Source organism: Equus quagga, chromosome 8 (assembly GCF_021613505.1).
Source record: "Equus quagga isolate Etosha38 chromosome 8, UCLA_HA_Equagga_1.0, whole genome shotgun sequence".
Lineage (NCBI taxonomy): Eukaryota > Metazoa > Chordata > Mammalia > Perissodactyla > Equidae > Equus > Equus quagga.
In genome coordinates, this window is record NC_060274.1 from 103,408,223 (window position 1) to 103,426,542 (window position 18,320).

Here is an 18,320-nt window from a genome sequence, read left to right on the forward strand (position 1 = left end):
CTTCACCCTTTTTTCAAATGGGAAACTTAACTGTAGCTCTCCTGTTCCTGGTCCACCACTGAATATCGGGTTTGTGCTAGGGCAGGGTGAGGAGGAGAGGTGGAAGAGTAGGAAGTTAACATAAACTTTAGTTCATTGGTCGTCGGGCTGAAAAGAGCCATAGTAGGACCTGATGGAGATGTTGGATGCTGGATTGGATGTAAGGACAAGATGAGACTTTGGGTTGTTTCTCTAGAGTTGAAGTGAATGTGTTATGTGTAGGAGGAAGGGTAACACCTCTTGTTACCCTCGGCTGTAGGGGTGAACTATGGCAGATCACCTAACTATCCACTAGGATTCATGCCTTTACTAGTATAGAACTGTTGCTAGGAAGCAGCTAGTCAACCAAGGACTATATTTTCCAGCTCCATTGCATTTAAGTAGGGACACACAAAAGTTCTAGCTAATGGAATACGAAGTAAAGTGGTAAGTGTCACTTTGGGGAAAGATGATTAAGATACAGGTATGTCTTCTTCATCCCTCTTTACTCATCTGCCAGCCAAACGCAGAGAGCTCCAATGCCCTAGGAAATGAGAGCACCATAAAATAGAAGAAACTAACGCCCTGAATCACCATGTGGAGGAAAGCTACCCATCTGTCAGGAACACCCATAGTCAACTGTTACACAGGTGCTACTGTTTTGAATTACTGAAATGCTGTCATTTGTTTGTTACACCATTTAGTAGTATCCTAACTGGTAGATTAACAAAGTGTTTTGCTTCATAAATCTTTCACAAATAAGTGCTTAAAAGAATTTTTTTCAGGTTAAGCAGTTCCACTTCAAGAGGACTTAGTTCATGTTCCGAGAGATGTGTCTGATGTTGATAGTACAGTAATTAAAACACTTAGACATAAAAATTTACTAAGGATTCTTCTGTATTCGAGCCTCACATCTAAATTAAATTATAGCTCTGTTCAAAATAGCTGGCTTCTCACACTATCTAGCAAAGTATTTTGTTCTTTGCTATTTATTTCTCTTAACCTTCCTATACACACTTCTGCTTCGTCTAGTTTATTTTTGTCACCAACACTCTAAATGTCTTGTCACTTAGCATGACACAACACATTTTATGATTTCTTATCTTATATATAAAGCCAATGTATCTTCTTCATAATAAAATGTCAACATTACTTGCCATCTTTGCTAAGGTGTAATGAAAAACACAAAATGGTTTTTTAGGCTATGCTTAAAACTCTGTCACATTTAATATACAGGAAGAAAAAAACTTAAAAATAAAGTATAACATAACATTTAGAGTAGTATGAGGTCAGAAGGATCTTTCTCTTAAAATATACTCGTATAAGCTGGCACCTCTACATTGTTTCCCCTCTCTTAAGAAACCTCAAAGCCAAGCCATGTATATTTGTGCATGTATCACATTAGTTGAACTTTGTGACCTATGACTTCACAACTCTCTATATTTCTAAACTCTATTTCAGTAAAGACTTAAAAAACTAGGTGGAAAAATATAGGAAAACTGAGGGGAGGCTAGATAGACTCTGGGGCTAAGTAAAAAGTTCACTGCCTTTCCCCATAAGTATCTCTTAGCCTAAAGAAAGAAAAAAGGCCACACGAGCACAATAATTGCATGGTAGTCCTCTGGTAAAATAATAGATACGCATATTTGGTACAATTCTAGCTCAAAGCTAGGAGCAATCAAGACAGACGTCATAGAGGAATTACTGTTCCATTTGGGAGTATAAAAGAACACACAAGACTCACAAGGCAAAAACATGAGGAAGCGACTGAGTGATAAAGATATGAGGTGTTGGAAGTGAATAACCCCAAGAGTAGCACCCTAGAAAAAGGCTCACAGTTCTGACGTTGACATTCTTACCACCACCTTTGCTTCCCAAGCCCTTCCGCAAGCTTGATTGTTCAGCTTTTTGTTCTCTGGATCCAACCTCAGTCAGTTTCCATTGCTTGCACCAAAAGAACTTCAACCAATACAAATGCTCATTATATTTTCTGCCATGTCAATTATCTATCTCATCCAACACTAAGGAGAATACCCTGTGGACACTCACTTTTGAAGGTTAGGAAAAGGAAGAGAACTCGACAATTGAGACCAGAGCCCAAGGAGACAGAAGAAAAACCAGAAAGGTGTGACGTACTACATTCAAGATGGAGAGTGTTTCAGGAAGCAGGAAGTGGCCAACAGTGCCAGATGACAATCGAGAGGTCAAGCATAGTAAGGACAGAAAGGCTATTGCTTGGTTTAACAACCAAGAAGTCACTAGAGATCTCAGCCAGAGAAAGTTTAGGTGAGGGCAGACTGTGATGGTTTGAGGGACAAAATCTATTTGAGAAATGGGAGAAGACTTCACTCAAGTGAGCCAAGATTAGGCAAGATCAGTTCAGCTAGAAGGGACACTGTGTGCAAAGGCAGGAGGGATGAGGATATGGCCAGGTAGGTTCAAAAGAACAAGAAAGTGGGAAGGTTGTGCTGATGAAGGAGACCAGAAATGAAGACTAGGGACAGACGGTGAAAGAAGGTGTTTTGCTGAGGAGTTTGTATATTATTCTACAACATGCAGTAAAAAGATGCTTTTAAGCCAGGGAATGACATAATCAAATTTTCATACCCTTGAGTAAAGAATAATCCCCCTCTATCCAGCTGTATACATTCTGGAGAGGACTCATGTGACTCAACATGTGGCCAGGTGTCCTAACATCCAACCAAGAAATGAATTAGCTTTAAAAATACATCTTTAAACCAGAGTAAGAAGGGACTGAAAATGCTCTTAGCTGGAACCATGTTTCAATTTGTGATTAAAAATCCTTTTTGCTGACAGATGTCCTTGAGACACAGGATATTTTAAGGAAACGCCCAAGGGAACATCTCTTCAGATCAGTAGAGCTACCTCCAGGAGAAACCTTGACTTTTTTGGGTTCAGTTGACATTTTTCTATCTTTCTCATTCAACTAACAGATTTTATAGTTCAGCAAAGATTCACAATGACTATTCTTTGTGAACCTTTCAAGTAGCTTCTTGAGAGCTTAGGGACCTTAAGAGAGTATGTATTGGGAAAGGACTAACTGAATTTACTTCATTTCAATACATTTTTCTTTAGCACATCTTAACAACTAGCATATACGTTCTCCAATATCAGAGTCCCTATATTCTCAGTGGGTGGAGAAGATGAATCAGATAATTTTTCTGGAGAGAAATCTACATCCTTCTTAGTAGCATTTTCCAGTGTTTTAATACACTTGAGGTTGCTTAATCTAAATTATTTCTCCTTTGATTTGATACTATTGCTTCCTGTCCTGCTTAGTTGAAACAAAGAACGCCCGCTCGCTCTCACTGACACAATGCTCTTTTGTATACTCAAAGATTAGAATAAGTCTTCTGTCAACTGTATTGTCCACGGGCTAAATCCAGTTCCCTTTGTTTTCAAAGTGGGAAAGAATCCTAGAATTTACAATATTGAGATGATCAAACTCCCAACTCCTTATCAAATGTGTACTTGGCCTGACAGAGAACCACGCATCTCTTTCTTTCTATATAGTACTTTTTTGATAAGGCCTTTTTCAAAAAAAAGGAGAAACTGAATAAAAGACAAAGAGGAAAGTATTATCTTAATTATATACTTTTTCCCTGGTATTAGCTTGTTAAAAGATAAGAGATGAAAAGCTTTGTTATTTGCATGATGGGATTTGAGGAAAGGGCATCTAAAAGAAAAACCAAGGTGTGTAAATTATTCCTAAATCTTTTCTGATATCTCTACTTAACAATGAACCATCATACGAAGGGGCTTTTGGAATGCAGTTAACAGAGTATGCTCCCTAAAGGTAAGAGCTATTTTGTGGTACATAGAGTAATAATTTATCTGTGGCTCAAAGGGTTATTTAAACCACTATCTTTGATTTAGCCATTCTTCACCAAGGTCCCCCACTTCACATCCTATAGTAAACACTTACCAAGAATTTGTTGGTTGCTTGGTTGGTTGGTTGACTAGATGGATGGATGGACAGATGCTTAGAGAAATTAGAAACAAAAATGTGAACTTACAATTGATACTTGATGGAGGTCAAAAGAGAAAAAGGCTTGCCAACTAAAGTATTGCCAAAATTTGATAGCAGAAAATTACAGTAGTAAATGCCAGAATTTGTAGGCCATTTACTTGCCAGTCTCTAAAAACTTAGGAAACTCTCATCTTTCCATTTCTGGATGGTGCCAGGCAGAATAATAGTCTCCCAAAGATGGCTATGTCCTAATCCCCAAAACATGTGAATGTCACCTTACATGGCAAAGGGAGACTGAAGTAGCAGATGGAATTAAGAGTGCTAATCAGCTGACCTTAGGGATATTCTCCAGGTGGGCCCAATACAATCACAAGGGTTCTTATATGGAAGAGGAAAGCAGAAAAGAGAGTGTTAGAGTGATGTGAGAAATAGTCAACCAGACCTTGCTGGCTTTGGAAATGGAAGGGAACCATGAGCCAAGGAATACAGGCAGCTTCCAGAAGCTGAAACGGTAAAAATCTGCATTCTCCCTTAGATGCTCCTGTACCATAAATCAAATGGCAACCCTGCCAACACCTTGATTTTAGCCCAAGGAAAATCATTTTGGACTTCTGACCTCCATAACTCTAAGATGATAAATTTGTGTTATTTTAAGCCACTACGTTTTTGGTAATTTGTTAAAGTTGCAATAGGAAACTAATACATGGACAATAAAAGCTGAAATTTGATCATAAACACTAAATTTACCTTTTAAATTCCTTCTGCTACGTGTGTGGTTCGATATACTTACATACAGATTTCCTTAACAAGAGGTTTTGTGTACATGTGTGATTATTTCTCTCACATTCTTGAAGTATTCTGCTCCTATGAAAATCTTTTGTATGTAATTTTTCTCACTTTGTGTTAATTAACTTAAAGTTTTGACTTCCTGTACCATAAATCAAAAAAATTTTTTAAAGTATTGACAATGAGGATGATTATTTTGATTACTAGAATGAAGGCCATCATGTACATATCACTAACAAATTCCAAGTTCCATATACCCAAATGATGATCAGCATTATTTCTTTCATTTCAAAGTCTTCTTTGAAGATTTTGAAAGACATAGCCAAGTTTGTCACTATATTTTTCATAGCCGAATTAAAGATACTGGCCCTTTATTCATCTTATTAATGACTTTTCTTGATTGTTAGGTATTGATTTCATACTTTTCCTTGGACGAAGCAATATATTCTATCACAGCTACATCTCTGTTTTTTTAAGACTTATCCAGACAGGAAAGCATCATTATTATTCTTGATCTATTCCCCTCAGCCATAAATTATGAATAGCAGTAACCTTTATATTTCCTTACCAATACAGTTTCTATTAGAGAGGACACTGCATGAGTGGCTTTATCATGTTTCTTTTTACTAGTTTGGTTATAATAATGCCTGGCATTTATAAAAGAACCTTTCAACTGAATGTCTCATCGTGCTTTTTGAAATTGAAATTAATTCTCACATCACCCTTAAAAGATAGGCATTACTCTTGTTATGTAAATAACTTGACACTGAGGTTAAATGAACACCTAAGGAAAATTACTTCAAGATAACAATAGACATCTTCAGTTTTACATCCCCTCCCCATTCCAATACATTATTCCCTTAATTATTTCACAAACATTATAATAACTAATTTAGCTTTGTTCACTCTTTGGTTATTAAGCACTATAAGAATTCTTACAGCCAAGTCAATTTTATTACTGTCAATCCATAATATATGATGGTAGGATAGAAAGGAGGGAGTTACAGACGATGTCTAAACTTGGATAACTTCAACTGCATCCTTAAACTGAAGAGATGGAATATACAATTATAGCAAAATGTTTTGGGATTGACTAATTTACAAATAAGCATTGGTATTTATATTAAAAACCAACTATCACTCTGAAGAGTGAAGATGAATTCTTATTCTTCATTTGAATAAGAAATTTATGCAGGGTCTAATAATCACCTAACAATAATTTATGCAAGGTCTAATAATAACCTAACAATTTGCCAAAATGATAAGACTCATGAAAACATTCCCAATTTGTCATTCTATATGTATGCAAACTAGTCACAAGTTATTTAAATAATAGAAAAGGAAGACAAACAGGAAAGCATGAGGTTGAGAAATCTTGGTGACACATTTTCATGTCCTCCAAAGAACTGAATGAATTCAGAAAAATAAATGATAAGATGGACAGGTGCTGGGGAATAAAGGTCAGGGCAGAGAGAGACAGGTTAAATGACTTGCTCATGCCCTCATGGTTATTATAGCAGAGCTAATATCAATACCAGAATCAATGTCTTCTGGAAGCAGGTTTCAAACTTTTCAGTTTGTGATGCTCAACAACCAACTAATGTGAATCTTGCACCTTTGACCTAAAGACTTTATTTTTGACTCATACAATACATATAATAAAAACTAGCAGGGGATAAAAGTACTTAGCTTTTCGGTACCAGTGCTGAAAACAATAAAGGTGGAATTCTTAAGTGGTTTTGGATAGACACGCAAGGGACTTCTTTTCTTAATGCAATAACTAAAAGAGGAGGTTAGTAATGGACTTGAGGACGTTCCAACCTGCTTCTTCTGTGTATTATAAGAGATGAACTGAACATACTAGAATCTCACCCTTGCTGCAGGATCCAAACCAAGTATCATTGTGCAATTGTTGTTCCATTTTATCATTTGGTTAAAGTGACTCATTCTACTGTCTACTATAACTTTGCAGAGGAGAAATGAAACGGAATCAGGCAAGCTTCAGGAGATTTATTCATTTGTGCAGTCATCCTTCCGACATTAATTAGACATGTATTGTGGGTCAGAAACTGGTAGATACTGTTGCTGAAATGATAGTATGTCTTAGGCCTTACTTTCAACAGGAAATAGAGATATAATATTATAAGGTTCTTATACCATAGACGAAGTGTTACAGTATCACTTGAAGTTAGACTTTGATGAGTTAAAGCAACATCGAAAATAAGTTATTGGTAATAAGCCAACAAAGAAGAAAAAAATAGAACCATACAAAATATTCAATTAGTCTAAAAGAAGAAAAATGGGACAGAGGGAATAAAGGATATATGACACAAAGAAAAAATACCTAAACAGATTTAAACTTAACCATACCAATAATCACATTAAAATATAGTTTAAATACTCTTATTAAAAGGCAGAGATATAAAAAGTAAAGATCCAATTGTAGGAAGCTTCAATAAACATTTTAAACAAAAACAAACAGATTAAAGGATGGAAAAAGATTTAATAGCTAACACTAGTTAAAAGAAAGCTGGGAGGGCTAAGATAAAGTAGATTTTAAATCAAAGTATATACCAGGGGTAAGGAGGGTCATTCATAATGACAAAGCAGTCAAGTAGTGAGGAGGGAATAGTGATCCTAAATATTTATGCACCTAACAACAGATCTTCAAGATATGAGAAGCAAAAAATGATACAGCAAACCCCAAATTATACTAAGATTAGTACCAATCTCTCAATAACTGATTTAAAAAACGTAGATAGTAAATAAGGATATGAAAGATGTGAACAGTAACTTGAGTTATTTGACATTTATAAAACACTCTCCTGAACAATGGAAGAATATGCAGTCTTTTCAAATGCACATGGAATATTCACCAGATGCACCATATTCTGGGCTATAAACGAAGCCTCAATAAATTTTAAAAGGATCAAACTCATATAAAGTATATTGTCTAAGCACAATAGACTTCAATTAGAAATCAGTAACAGAAAGAACTCTGAAAAGCTCTCAAATACGTGGAAAGTAAATAACATTTTTAATAACCCATGGGTGAAAGAAGAAATCAAAATAAACCTTAGAGAGTATTTTGAATTAGAAGAAAATGAGGGAAAAAAAATTTGTGGGATGCCACTAAAGCAATATTTAGAGAGTAGGCATTTATAGCACTAAATGCCTATATTAGAAAAAAGATTTTTCTCAAATTAATGGCTTCAGCTTTTAAGAAAGAGAAAAAATATCATGAAAAAAACAAAAATAAATAAAACAAATAATAAAGTCAGAGCCAAAATATATTTTTTAAAAGTTTGCAGAAGGAACTTTATCAACCTGATGAAGAGGATCTACCAAAAACCTACAGCCAACGTTATACTGAATGTTGAAAGACTGAATGCTTCCCCATAAGATCAGGAACAACACAAAGATGTCCACTTCTGCTCAACACTGTATTGGAGGTGCTACTAAGTACAACAGGCAACAAAAAGAAACAAAAGCTTCTAGACTGAAAAGAAAAAATTAAAACTAGCTTTATTTGTAGACAATATTGTCTATGGAAAAACAATCTACAAGAAAGCTATGAAGACTAGTGAGTTTAGCAAGATTGCAGATATAAGGTCAATATAAAAAAGTCAATTATATTTCAATATACTAGCAATATCTAAATTAAAACTACCAAAGGAAGACTCAATATTGTTGGTCACTTCCCAAACTGATCTACAGATTAAGTGCCAATCACAATCAAAATCACACTGGGTGTTTCCTGTAGACATCTACAACCTGACTTTAAAATTTATAGGGCAAAGCAAAGGACCTAGAAGAGCAAACACAACGTGGGGTTGGAGGGGGGAAAGAACAGAACAAAGCTGGAGAACTATCAGAACTTGATATGACAGAGTTATGATGAAGCTCAAGTAATCATGGCAGTGTGCTATTGGCATCAAGAGAGGAAACTAAATCAATGGAACAGAACAAAGAGTCCAGAAATAGACCCACAAACATACAATTGATTTTCAAAGAAAGTGCTAAGCAAATTCAGTGAAGAGAGTCTTTTCGATAAAAGGTACTAGAACTGGATATTCACATACAAAAAATGTGAATGTTGATCTATCTGAGCTCTAGATACAAAAATTAAAAGTGGAGCAAAGATCTAAATGTAAAAATCTAAAACTATAAAACTTCTAGAAGAAAACATAGGAGAATTCTGAACTTGGGTTAGACAAAGATTTCTTAGATATAGTACCAAAAGCACAAGCAATAAAAGAAAAAAATTCATAAACTGGACTTCGTCAAAATCAAAAACTTCTGCTCTTTGAAACACACTGCAAACAGAACGAAAAGACAAGCTGGAGACTGGAAGAAAAATATTTACAAATCACAAATCTGATACAGGATGTGTAAACGACATATTATGGTCTTTTCCAAACTCAAGAATAAGAAAACAAGCAAGCCAATTAAAAAGTGGGGAAAATATTTGAACAGATTCTTCATCAAAGAAGATGTAGAGATGACAGGTAAGCACACAAAAAGATGTTCAACATGATTAGCATTCGTTGTTCTAGAAGCGCAGATTAAAACCATAATGAAATAACATTATCACCTATTAGAAATAAGGGATTAGCACACTGTCTGTGTCTAACATTTGTTCTCTCTAGGGCAGAGGCAGCCTTCTATTATTCTGGGGAAACTGAAATGTCACCTTCTGGTACTATAATCCCCGACATGGACCCACCATGGAGGACACCGATTTATAACTTGCTCACCCACTTTCAGAGGTGAGAGAGTAAGAAAATGCTTTCCTCTGTCTCTGCAGTGAGGATGCCAGCCCCGACCTCAGAGAAGGCCTGAGGCAGACTCACTGAGGAACAACTGATAACTGTTAGCAAAGTTCTCCTTTCCCTCAAAGTCGGACTTAGAATAAGTCGCTCCTCTAACACTTCACGGTATGTGATTAATGAGCCAGATATAATTAATTGCTGCTAGAAGAAAATATTTAGAAAGAACTTGTACCATATATAAATCATATCTGGGCCTCTACCTGTCTGTGGTCCTGCTTCTTGTCACGGTTATGGCTTCCGAGATAGGACAAGAAAACCTTGTGAGGAATGGTTCCATGAGTGGATTAGAGCAGGGAGACCTTTTCCTGTGATTTTTAGTTTCAGAAAAGCTACACTACTTGCTAGAACCACAAAAATAATTTAAGTCTACTGCATATGGTGAGTTGGGTTAGACAGATATCAAATGCAAATGAACTTCCATTCCATTTTGCAGAAAATGCTATTAATTCACTGCCTAAAGTAGCCGTCATCCAGTGCTGGCGCTTTCAGTAAAATAGAATATTAAACTTCGCTTTCAAATTGAAACAAACTCCTGTGATTATGATTTCACTAGAAGCTTCTCGAATGTTTTGATTCATATGTAGATCAATCAAATCCAATTAATGCCTAGAACATTTTTTAAATCCTCAAATATAGATTTTTGTCTGTTTGAGTGAAGGAAAGGACTAAAAGTGATTTTTAGGAATTTAACTGTATGATTATTTGCTGAAATGAGAAGTTCTATGATGGCAGCCTATAAACCAAGCAATTATAAACATGCTTTAAACTCAATGGGCCCTGACCACTTATATGTATGGGATGTGCAGTTAATTATACTGAATTTGGTTAAAATAATTAATGTAGCTCCTAAAAATTTTAACATAAATGAGAAAATTATAGAGAATTCAACTTAACCAGAACTACATAAATGAGAAAAACTAAAAAGGATGTACTCCAGAAAAACAAGAGGGGCAAAGAAAGAGAAAGACTAACCAGTGAGTGAGAGTTCCTAAGACAGTATTTCTCTCTCAAGAAGACGGATGCTTGAACACACCACTACATCGCTTCTCTCTTGTCAAGTTTCAGAAACAAAAATCATGCATATTCTGACAACTCCTCAGATGGATCGCCTTTGATGCTTCATAAAACAGAAGAAACAGCTGGATGAAACAGGCAATTATATAAGCTAATTTTTACTTGCTACATTAAGATGTAACAAGCTGTTTGAAAGATTATAGTTCATTTCAATGAAATACTCAATACAGCAAGCCTCATTTATCTTCATATTTAAAATGTATCTGAAATTAACCAACACCTGCTGTTTCCATATAGTATTTACATTTGTAAAACAAGCATAACGACTGCCACTTCGAATTATTAGGTATGAACATCTCCATATTAAGAAATGTTGAATAGAAACACATATTCAAAGAAAAAAAAAGATGAGAAAAATACAAAATTAAAACCTTAATTTCAAGAGTATTACTACTCTCAAAATGTATATCTAAGAGGTGAACAAACTTTTAACCTCTGCTATCTTGAAATATTGTTTAATCAAATTAGAAGAAAAGATGATGTTCTGGCTCCATTACACTATAAAGAAAAATAGAGTCTCTGATTTGTATGTGTCTCCATCTTCAGAGGGCAGAACCACCAGTATCCTCCCATGTATACCGATAACATGGTACCAAGGCTATGGACTCAGAGTCCAAGAACAGACAATAGGTTCTTCTTCTAACAACTGTCAGAAAGAATGTCTTTACAGCAACATGGCTAAAACTAAAAAGTTATTTGGGTAGAAACTTCAAAAATTTATTTTGTACTCAAGAACACCATTTGTCCAGTTAGTTACCCAGGAGTACACTAATTCATTCTGAAAGACTCAGTGGAAATTGCATTGCCTACAAATAGCTGTGTGTGAGATCATTATTTAGATTTTTATACAGCTATGTTAAGTAAGCCTTACTTTTAAAGTTTTTTAGGACAAAATCATTTTGATTACGATGAACTATACACTTTTGGGTGCTGGACTGCTTAACTATTTACCTGCTAGGACATACATGCAATATGAAAAATTCCACGTTCTGTCTCCAGGTATTCCCTTAGCACCTGGTGGAGGGTTGGCCACCAATTCGAATGAAAAATCTCCATATGCCACCTCCACTTCCATAATAGGTGTTTGCATCTGCCACCTACAAACAAAATCTGCATGCCGAGCACTTGCCAAAGAACATAACCTTCAACTGCCCAATGCCTATTTAAATTTGAGCTATCATCTCACAAAACTGTATGCTATGATAGATTTTTTTCTTATTGTTGAGTTCCTAGTTCTCAACCTTGGCTGCACAGTAGTATCAGTGATACTATTTGCACCAGTGCTTCTCAACCCTATATGCACATTAGTTTCTTCTGAGAAGTGCTTAAAGTACTCCTTCCTGGCCTTACCCCAAACCAACTAAAAGAAAAGTGTGGGCCCAGAACTTGAGTCTTTTCAAACACGTCCTGAAGCGTCAGCACTGACACAAACAAAGGCACACTGGCAGCCAGAGAGTAACCTAATAAGATTTGAATCATTGTATAAAATGATATAAAATGTACTCAATGACTGTGCATAAAATGACTTTAGTTTAAAGAATATTCAGTTCCTGCTTTATGTCACGAAATCAAATTGGCGCACACCCACAGCATGATTTGTAAAATATTGTCAAATTTCCTCACTTTATTGGGTGTAGTATTTAATGATTGTTTTAGGGCATAGACTTTGGGGCCATAAAGCCCAAGTTCAAATCTTGACTCTTTCACTTGCTAACTTATGGGTCTTAACCTCTGATCTCACTTCCCTTATCTAAACATGGAATGTTACTACCATCCTCCAAGACAATTAAATGGGATTGTTTTTGAATAGTGAGCAGTAATACTAACCAGTAAACCAACACAATGAGAGAGAACTAGAACTTTAATGACAACAGAGATTTCCTATTTCACCTCGCTCAATTTATAGACAAGGGGTCTGAGATCCAGCGAGTAAATGCCTCCAGATCACACTTAACAAAGTCAGTGGAGATAGCCTTACTCAGTAGGGCAAAACTGATCAAAGAAGCCCTTCAGTGAATTGCTTGGGTGAAAACTAGTATCTGACAGATTTGTTGACGAAAATCTCCATAATGGCGGAACCTGCAGTTTCTTCAGCGATTTTCACTATTTAGAATATAAATAAGTTTTTTTCTCCTATTGCACTGAGTTACTTTTGAACACAGTAACAAAAAGAACTCCAAAGAAATACTGACCTTTACTTTGCAAGTTTGTTGTTGGTTGTGGTACTGGTACCGTATTTCTGAAATGATTTTGTATGCATTAAAGACAGAAAATGAGTAAATATATTGATGCTTTGGGGAACCAGTAAACTCATGATTTTTCTTAAAAACATATTTCTTAACCAGAAGTGATGATACATAGAATGCTAGTACCTAAATTCCATTATCACCAAAAGGAACCTAGTGCTGATTATAGACCTGAGACAGGGAGAGTACAGGGCAAGTCTGTTAATATCTCAAGTGCCAGAAAACAAAGACTGATGGGATCAGACTAAATTAACATCATCAGTATCAGGAAAATCTGCCACTACATGACTCCTGATATGATGCAACGGGGAGCACAAAACCTTCCCTAGGTAGTGTTCTTCCCAAAAATGTTTACCTGAATTCAATCATGAAAAGCCAGTAAGACAAATCCAGAATGAAAAACGTTCTATGAAATTAGTTCAAACTTTTCAAAAATATCATTACAGTGAAGGCCAAAAAAAAAAAAAAAAAGCAGAGAAAAGCATTGTAAAATAAAGAAGACTAAAGAGTCAAGACAATCAAATGCAATACATGATCCTGGGTTGTATTCTGGAATGGGTTGGGGGGTGGAACCCAGCTTTTATAGACATGGGATAATTAGGGAACTCTGAATGTTGACTGCATATTATATACTATTGAATCAATATTAAATTTCCTAGGCAGAATAATGGAATTGAAGTGATGTAAGAAAATGTTCATTTCTTAGGAACATTTTGAATGTTCTTAGGAATACTTTGAAAAAATATTTAAAAGCCTTCTTTATTATAAATCTTTTTAAAACCAAGCTTTTACATGCTGGAAAAATTTAAGTCTTACAGAAAAGTTGCAAAGATAGTATGGAAAGTTTCTGTATACCTCTCAGTTTCCCCCATAATTAACAGTATACACTACCATGAAACTTACATTGGTGCATTACTATTAACTAAACGCCAGACTCTATTTGGATTCCAACAGTTTTTCCATTAATGTCCTCTTTCTGTTCCAAGATCCAATGCAGGACACCATGTTACATTTAGTTGTCACACCTCATTAGTCTCCTATGATCTGTGTGTGACAATTTCTCAGTCCTGTTTTTCCTGACCCTGAGAGTCTTAAAAAATACTGGCCAATTAGCCTGTACAATGTCCCCTAGTCTAGTTTGCTCTGATGTTTTTCTCATAACTAGGCTGGATTTATCTTGGGGTTTTCCAAAAGAATATCACAGAGGTGAAGTGTGCCCTTCTCATAACATCATATTAGGGGTACATGATAGTTACACAGCATCACTGGTAGTGTTAATCTTCATCACTTGGCTAAGGTAATGTTTGCATGTTACTGTTTTTCTCTTGGGTTACTTAGGTGTGCTTCTTTTCTCATTGCCCCTTTCAGTGCAGCTACGTCATACTGCCATAATACAACTCAGTTCATTTGTAACCGCTGCATTTCACACTGGGATCCCTTTGACATCCTTGACTGATGTGTGTGTGTGTTAGTTTACACACATTAAAATATATTCTTTCTGATGTACAGTTCTATGGGTTCTGGCAAATACACACATTCACACATCCAACACCAGGTACCATACAAAATGGTTCCCTCACCTTAAAAGTTCCCTATACACCCCTTTGTAGACAACCATTTCCCCCTTGGTCAATCTCTAGCAAACACTCCTCTGTTCTCTGTTTCTATAGTTTTTCCTTTTCTAGAACAAATCATACGATATGTAGTCTTTTGTGTCTGACTTCTTTCACTTGCATTTAAGTTTCATTTATGTTGTTGCATGACTTAATATTTTTAATGCTGAATAGTATTCCACTGTATGGATGTACACCATAGTTAGTTTATCCATTCCTCTGTTGAAGGACATCTTACTGCTTCTGGTTTTTAGCAATTATGAATAAAGCTGTTATAGACATTCACATACAGGCTTTCGTGTAGACACACACTTTATAAACCCTTGGGTAAATACCTACAAGGGCAATTGCTGGGTATATGGTAAGTCTATGTTTAACTTGATAAGAAACTGTCACGTTTTATTTCAAAGTGGCTGTACAATTTGGCATCTCCACCAACAAAGATTAAGTTTCTGTTGTTTTGTACCCTTGTCAGCATTTGTCAGTATGGTCATATTTTAGCCATTTTAATAGATGGTCAGTGATATCCCCCTGTGGTATAAATTTTAAGGGCTGTGTTGCTTGTCTGTCAAATTCAAATGTTACACAAAATTTTAATTAAAAAATTTCACTTTAAAAACTAAGACCCCCGGATATATATTCATAAAGCTTTAGACTGTAGATTTCAAGTCGTGTGAGGCCTCTTCCTTCAAATTAAAAAATTTGTTGCTGTTTCTAAGTATAAAAGTAGATAAATATATGGGAACCATTACCGATAGCTCTATCATCCAGAGATGATCACCAATTTCTTCTAATTGTGGGTGTGCACAAACGTGCTCACTATAACACATCTAACAGCAGGAATGTGTGATATGTCTGAGGAACAGAAAGAAAGCCAAGCATGAAGGAAGGGTGACAGTAAGCAAGGTGCTTATAACAGGAGATGAGTTTGGAGAAAGGAGGGTTAGCTCATGAGGAGCAGGGTTCTGCGATGTTGGTGTGTGTCAAAATTACCAGGAGGCCTTGTTAAAAAAGATTGCAGCACCCTACCCCCAGAGTTTCTGATCCAGCAGATCCAGACTGGGGACTGAGATCGCATTTCTAACAATTTTCCTGGTGCTGATGCTGCTGGTCCAGGGCCCCAGCTTGTGAACCCCTCTTGGGCATGCTACACTATGATGAGGGGTCTTATTTTTATTCCAAATAAATGAGAAGACATTGGAAAAGATTATAAGGACAAAATAATGTGATTTATTTTTAATTTTAAATAGAGCACAGTGGCTGAGGTGTGGAAGCTGGATCAGAGGGGACAAGATGATAAAGGGGAAAGTACTAGGCATACTATTACTACCAAGGAATGATGGTGTCTTGAATTAGGGTAGAAGAGACGTTAATGTGAATGTATTCAGGATAAATTTAGGGAAAAGCTGACAGAATTGGCAAATAGATTGGGTATTAGGGTGAAGGAAGGAGAAACAAAGGCAATGTTGAGGTCATTGTCTTGACAAATACCTCTATGGAAGACTTTATGGGGGTGCTGATCATAAGTTCTATTTCAAAAATATTTTTATTTTGAGATATCTGTTAACATACAATTAGAAATACCAAGTATGTAGGTTGGACATACAAATTTGAAGCTCCCAGGAAGAAAAATAATAGAAAATTGGAAATCATTAACACACAAATGATATTTATAATCATGGAACCTACTGAGGTCATTAGTTTAGATCAACAGATCTCAAACAGTGGGGATTCTGCACAGCTCCCAGGGGCTTCTGGCAATGTCTGGAGACATTTTTGATCATCTTGACTTAAGGGTGGGGGGACTACCGGCAGCTTTGGACTGGAGGCCAGGGATGCTGTTAAATATCACAAAATGCACAAGAGAGCTCCAAACAATAAATTATCCTTCTCAAAATATCAATAGTGTGCTGAGGTTGAGAAACTCTTGTATAGACAGAAAAAGCTATCTTTCTTGTTTGAAAGGAGCAAGGCAACATAATGCCTTTCTCAGACATACAAGTGATTGGAAAATATACCACTTATGTACACAATTTAAAAATTTATTAAATACATATTTGGTCAGCTGAGAAATGAACTAAAAATATCTCAAGAATTACTTTATAGCATTGGACTTAAAATGGCTATTAGACAGTGAGAAAATAGTTACAATAAAGAAATAAGGTAAAATTAATGTAGCAATAGCTTAAATGAAAAATCCTGATTCATAAACCCATCAAACCACAGGTAGTCCCCAGGGCTCTTCTGTTAAATTATGCCGCCTATACACCTTTGTTGAATGAATAAATGCAAAAATATATAAGCACATGAATGAATGAACAATATGGCTTAGTTCTCTTAGGTATTAACAGATACATGTAAAAAAAAAAAAAAAAAAACAGAAGAGGAAACCTGGAACGTGAGTGCAGACTCACAATTTCTGGCATGTGGGTATAGCTTCACAAAATCCCTAAAATGCAGAAACTCCAACAGTACAAAGGAGATAGAAGAGGAAGAGGATTTGAAATGAATAGAAATCCCAACTTTGCGGAAAAAAATTCCAATATACACAATGATCCTAGTCTCCCTCAACTCCAGCATCACACAAGCTGTCCACCATCACCAGTAATTTTCAAGCCAAATTTCTAAAGGCTTTATCCTCTGGAAAATAGCTGTGAATGCAGTGTTCAAGTCTGGGTAAGACAGGTGCACATTACAGAAGATAACTGCATAGGCTACTCATTGGAACACATCTATTTTGTAAACAAGACCACAGAAAATCTTTCACATAGAGAGGTGTTAAGATTACAAATCTACTCTAATGTTAGTGCTTTTACTGCCAGAGGAAGCTGAGTATAGTGGAGAGATACCAGAATTAGAGGACACATATATTCCAGGTACGAGGAGGTGACTATAGGAAAAAAAAAATGCCTTGTTAAAAGAAAGATCTGTGAGAAAGACCTTCTCACAGGGAAAATGGGAGAGGCAAGAGAGATAAATACACTTAAGAGATATTCTGTAATTAGTCTAATCATAATGAACATAAAGAACAGATTACTTCAAACATAAAGATGATGCTTTTAACTCTGGACAGAAATGTTTAAATGAGAATTACCTCTCACCAAGAAGGACAAGTTGGTCTGTACCATACATACTCATTGGCCAGTGGAGTACACGTGTGAGAAAAATGAGTCAGTGACTGATCTTCTGTGAAATCCCTACACACCCAAAGCCTATCAAACGACTTTCTACGTTATTATTATATTTAATAAATCAGAGCTGTAAGCTGGGCTCACGGGAAATTACAAATAAATTATTTTATCTAATTTATAATCAGAAAGTTCACACACTGCATTCCGGTCCACCTTAACTCTGAATCAAAAAAAGTTAAAATCGTGTGACCTCAGACACACAAGGCTGACCATAACTCACCCTTCCCAGTTCTTTATCTTCAAGGGCCAGGACCCCAGTGCTTTCTGTGAAGAGTTTTACTTTGACCACGGGCCGAGGATGGGTAGTGGTGAAATCTCCTTGAGTTCCCCATCTGCAATGAAGTAAAAATGATTTTCTTTAAAAGGCATTATTAATTTTTTTTTCCAGATAGACGTGTCTCCTTAGAAGGTACATTAAACAATACAGAATTTTTTCTGGCTCAATGAGATTTTTTAATCTTTGCTTTTGTTTCTGACAGATGGCACAGTCAAGAAGGAAAATAACAATAAGCTTTACAGCTTGTAATAATCATTCAGCTGTTCCAAAAATTAGCACACTAGAGTACAAA

The 18,320-nt window shown here is 35.9% G+C and overlaps 1 protein-coding gene across 3 annotated transcripts in view; it reads right to left on the reverse strand.

Annotated features, from left to right (window-relative positions):
* Positions 1-18,320, reverse strand: part of CADPS2 (calcium dependent secretion activator 2) — a 495,748-nt gene that overhangs the window by 221,725 nt on the left and 255,703 nt on the right. For all 3 annotated transcript variants that reach the window (XM_046669954.1, XM_046669956.1, XM_046669955.1), the window contains one exon: positions 17,972-18,083. In XM_046669954.1, the coding sequence (XP_046525910.1) occupies positions 17,972-18,083 (112 nt within the window). The remainder of the gene's footprint in view (positions 1-17,971; positions 18,084-18,320) is intronic.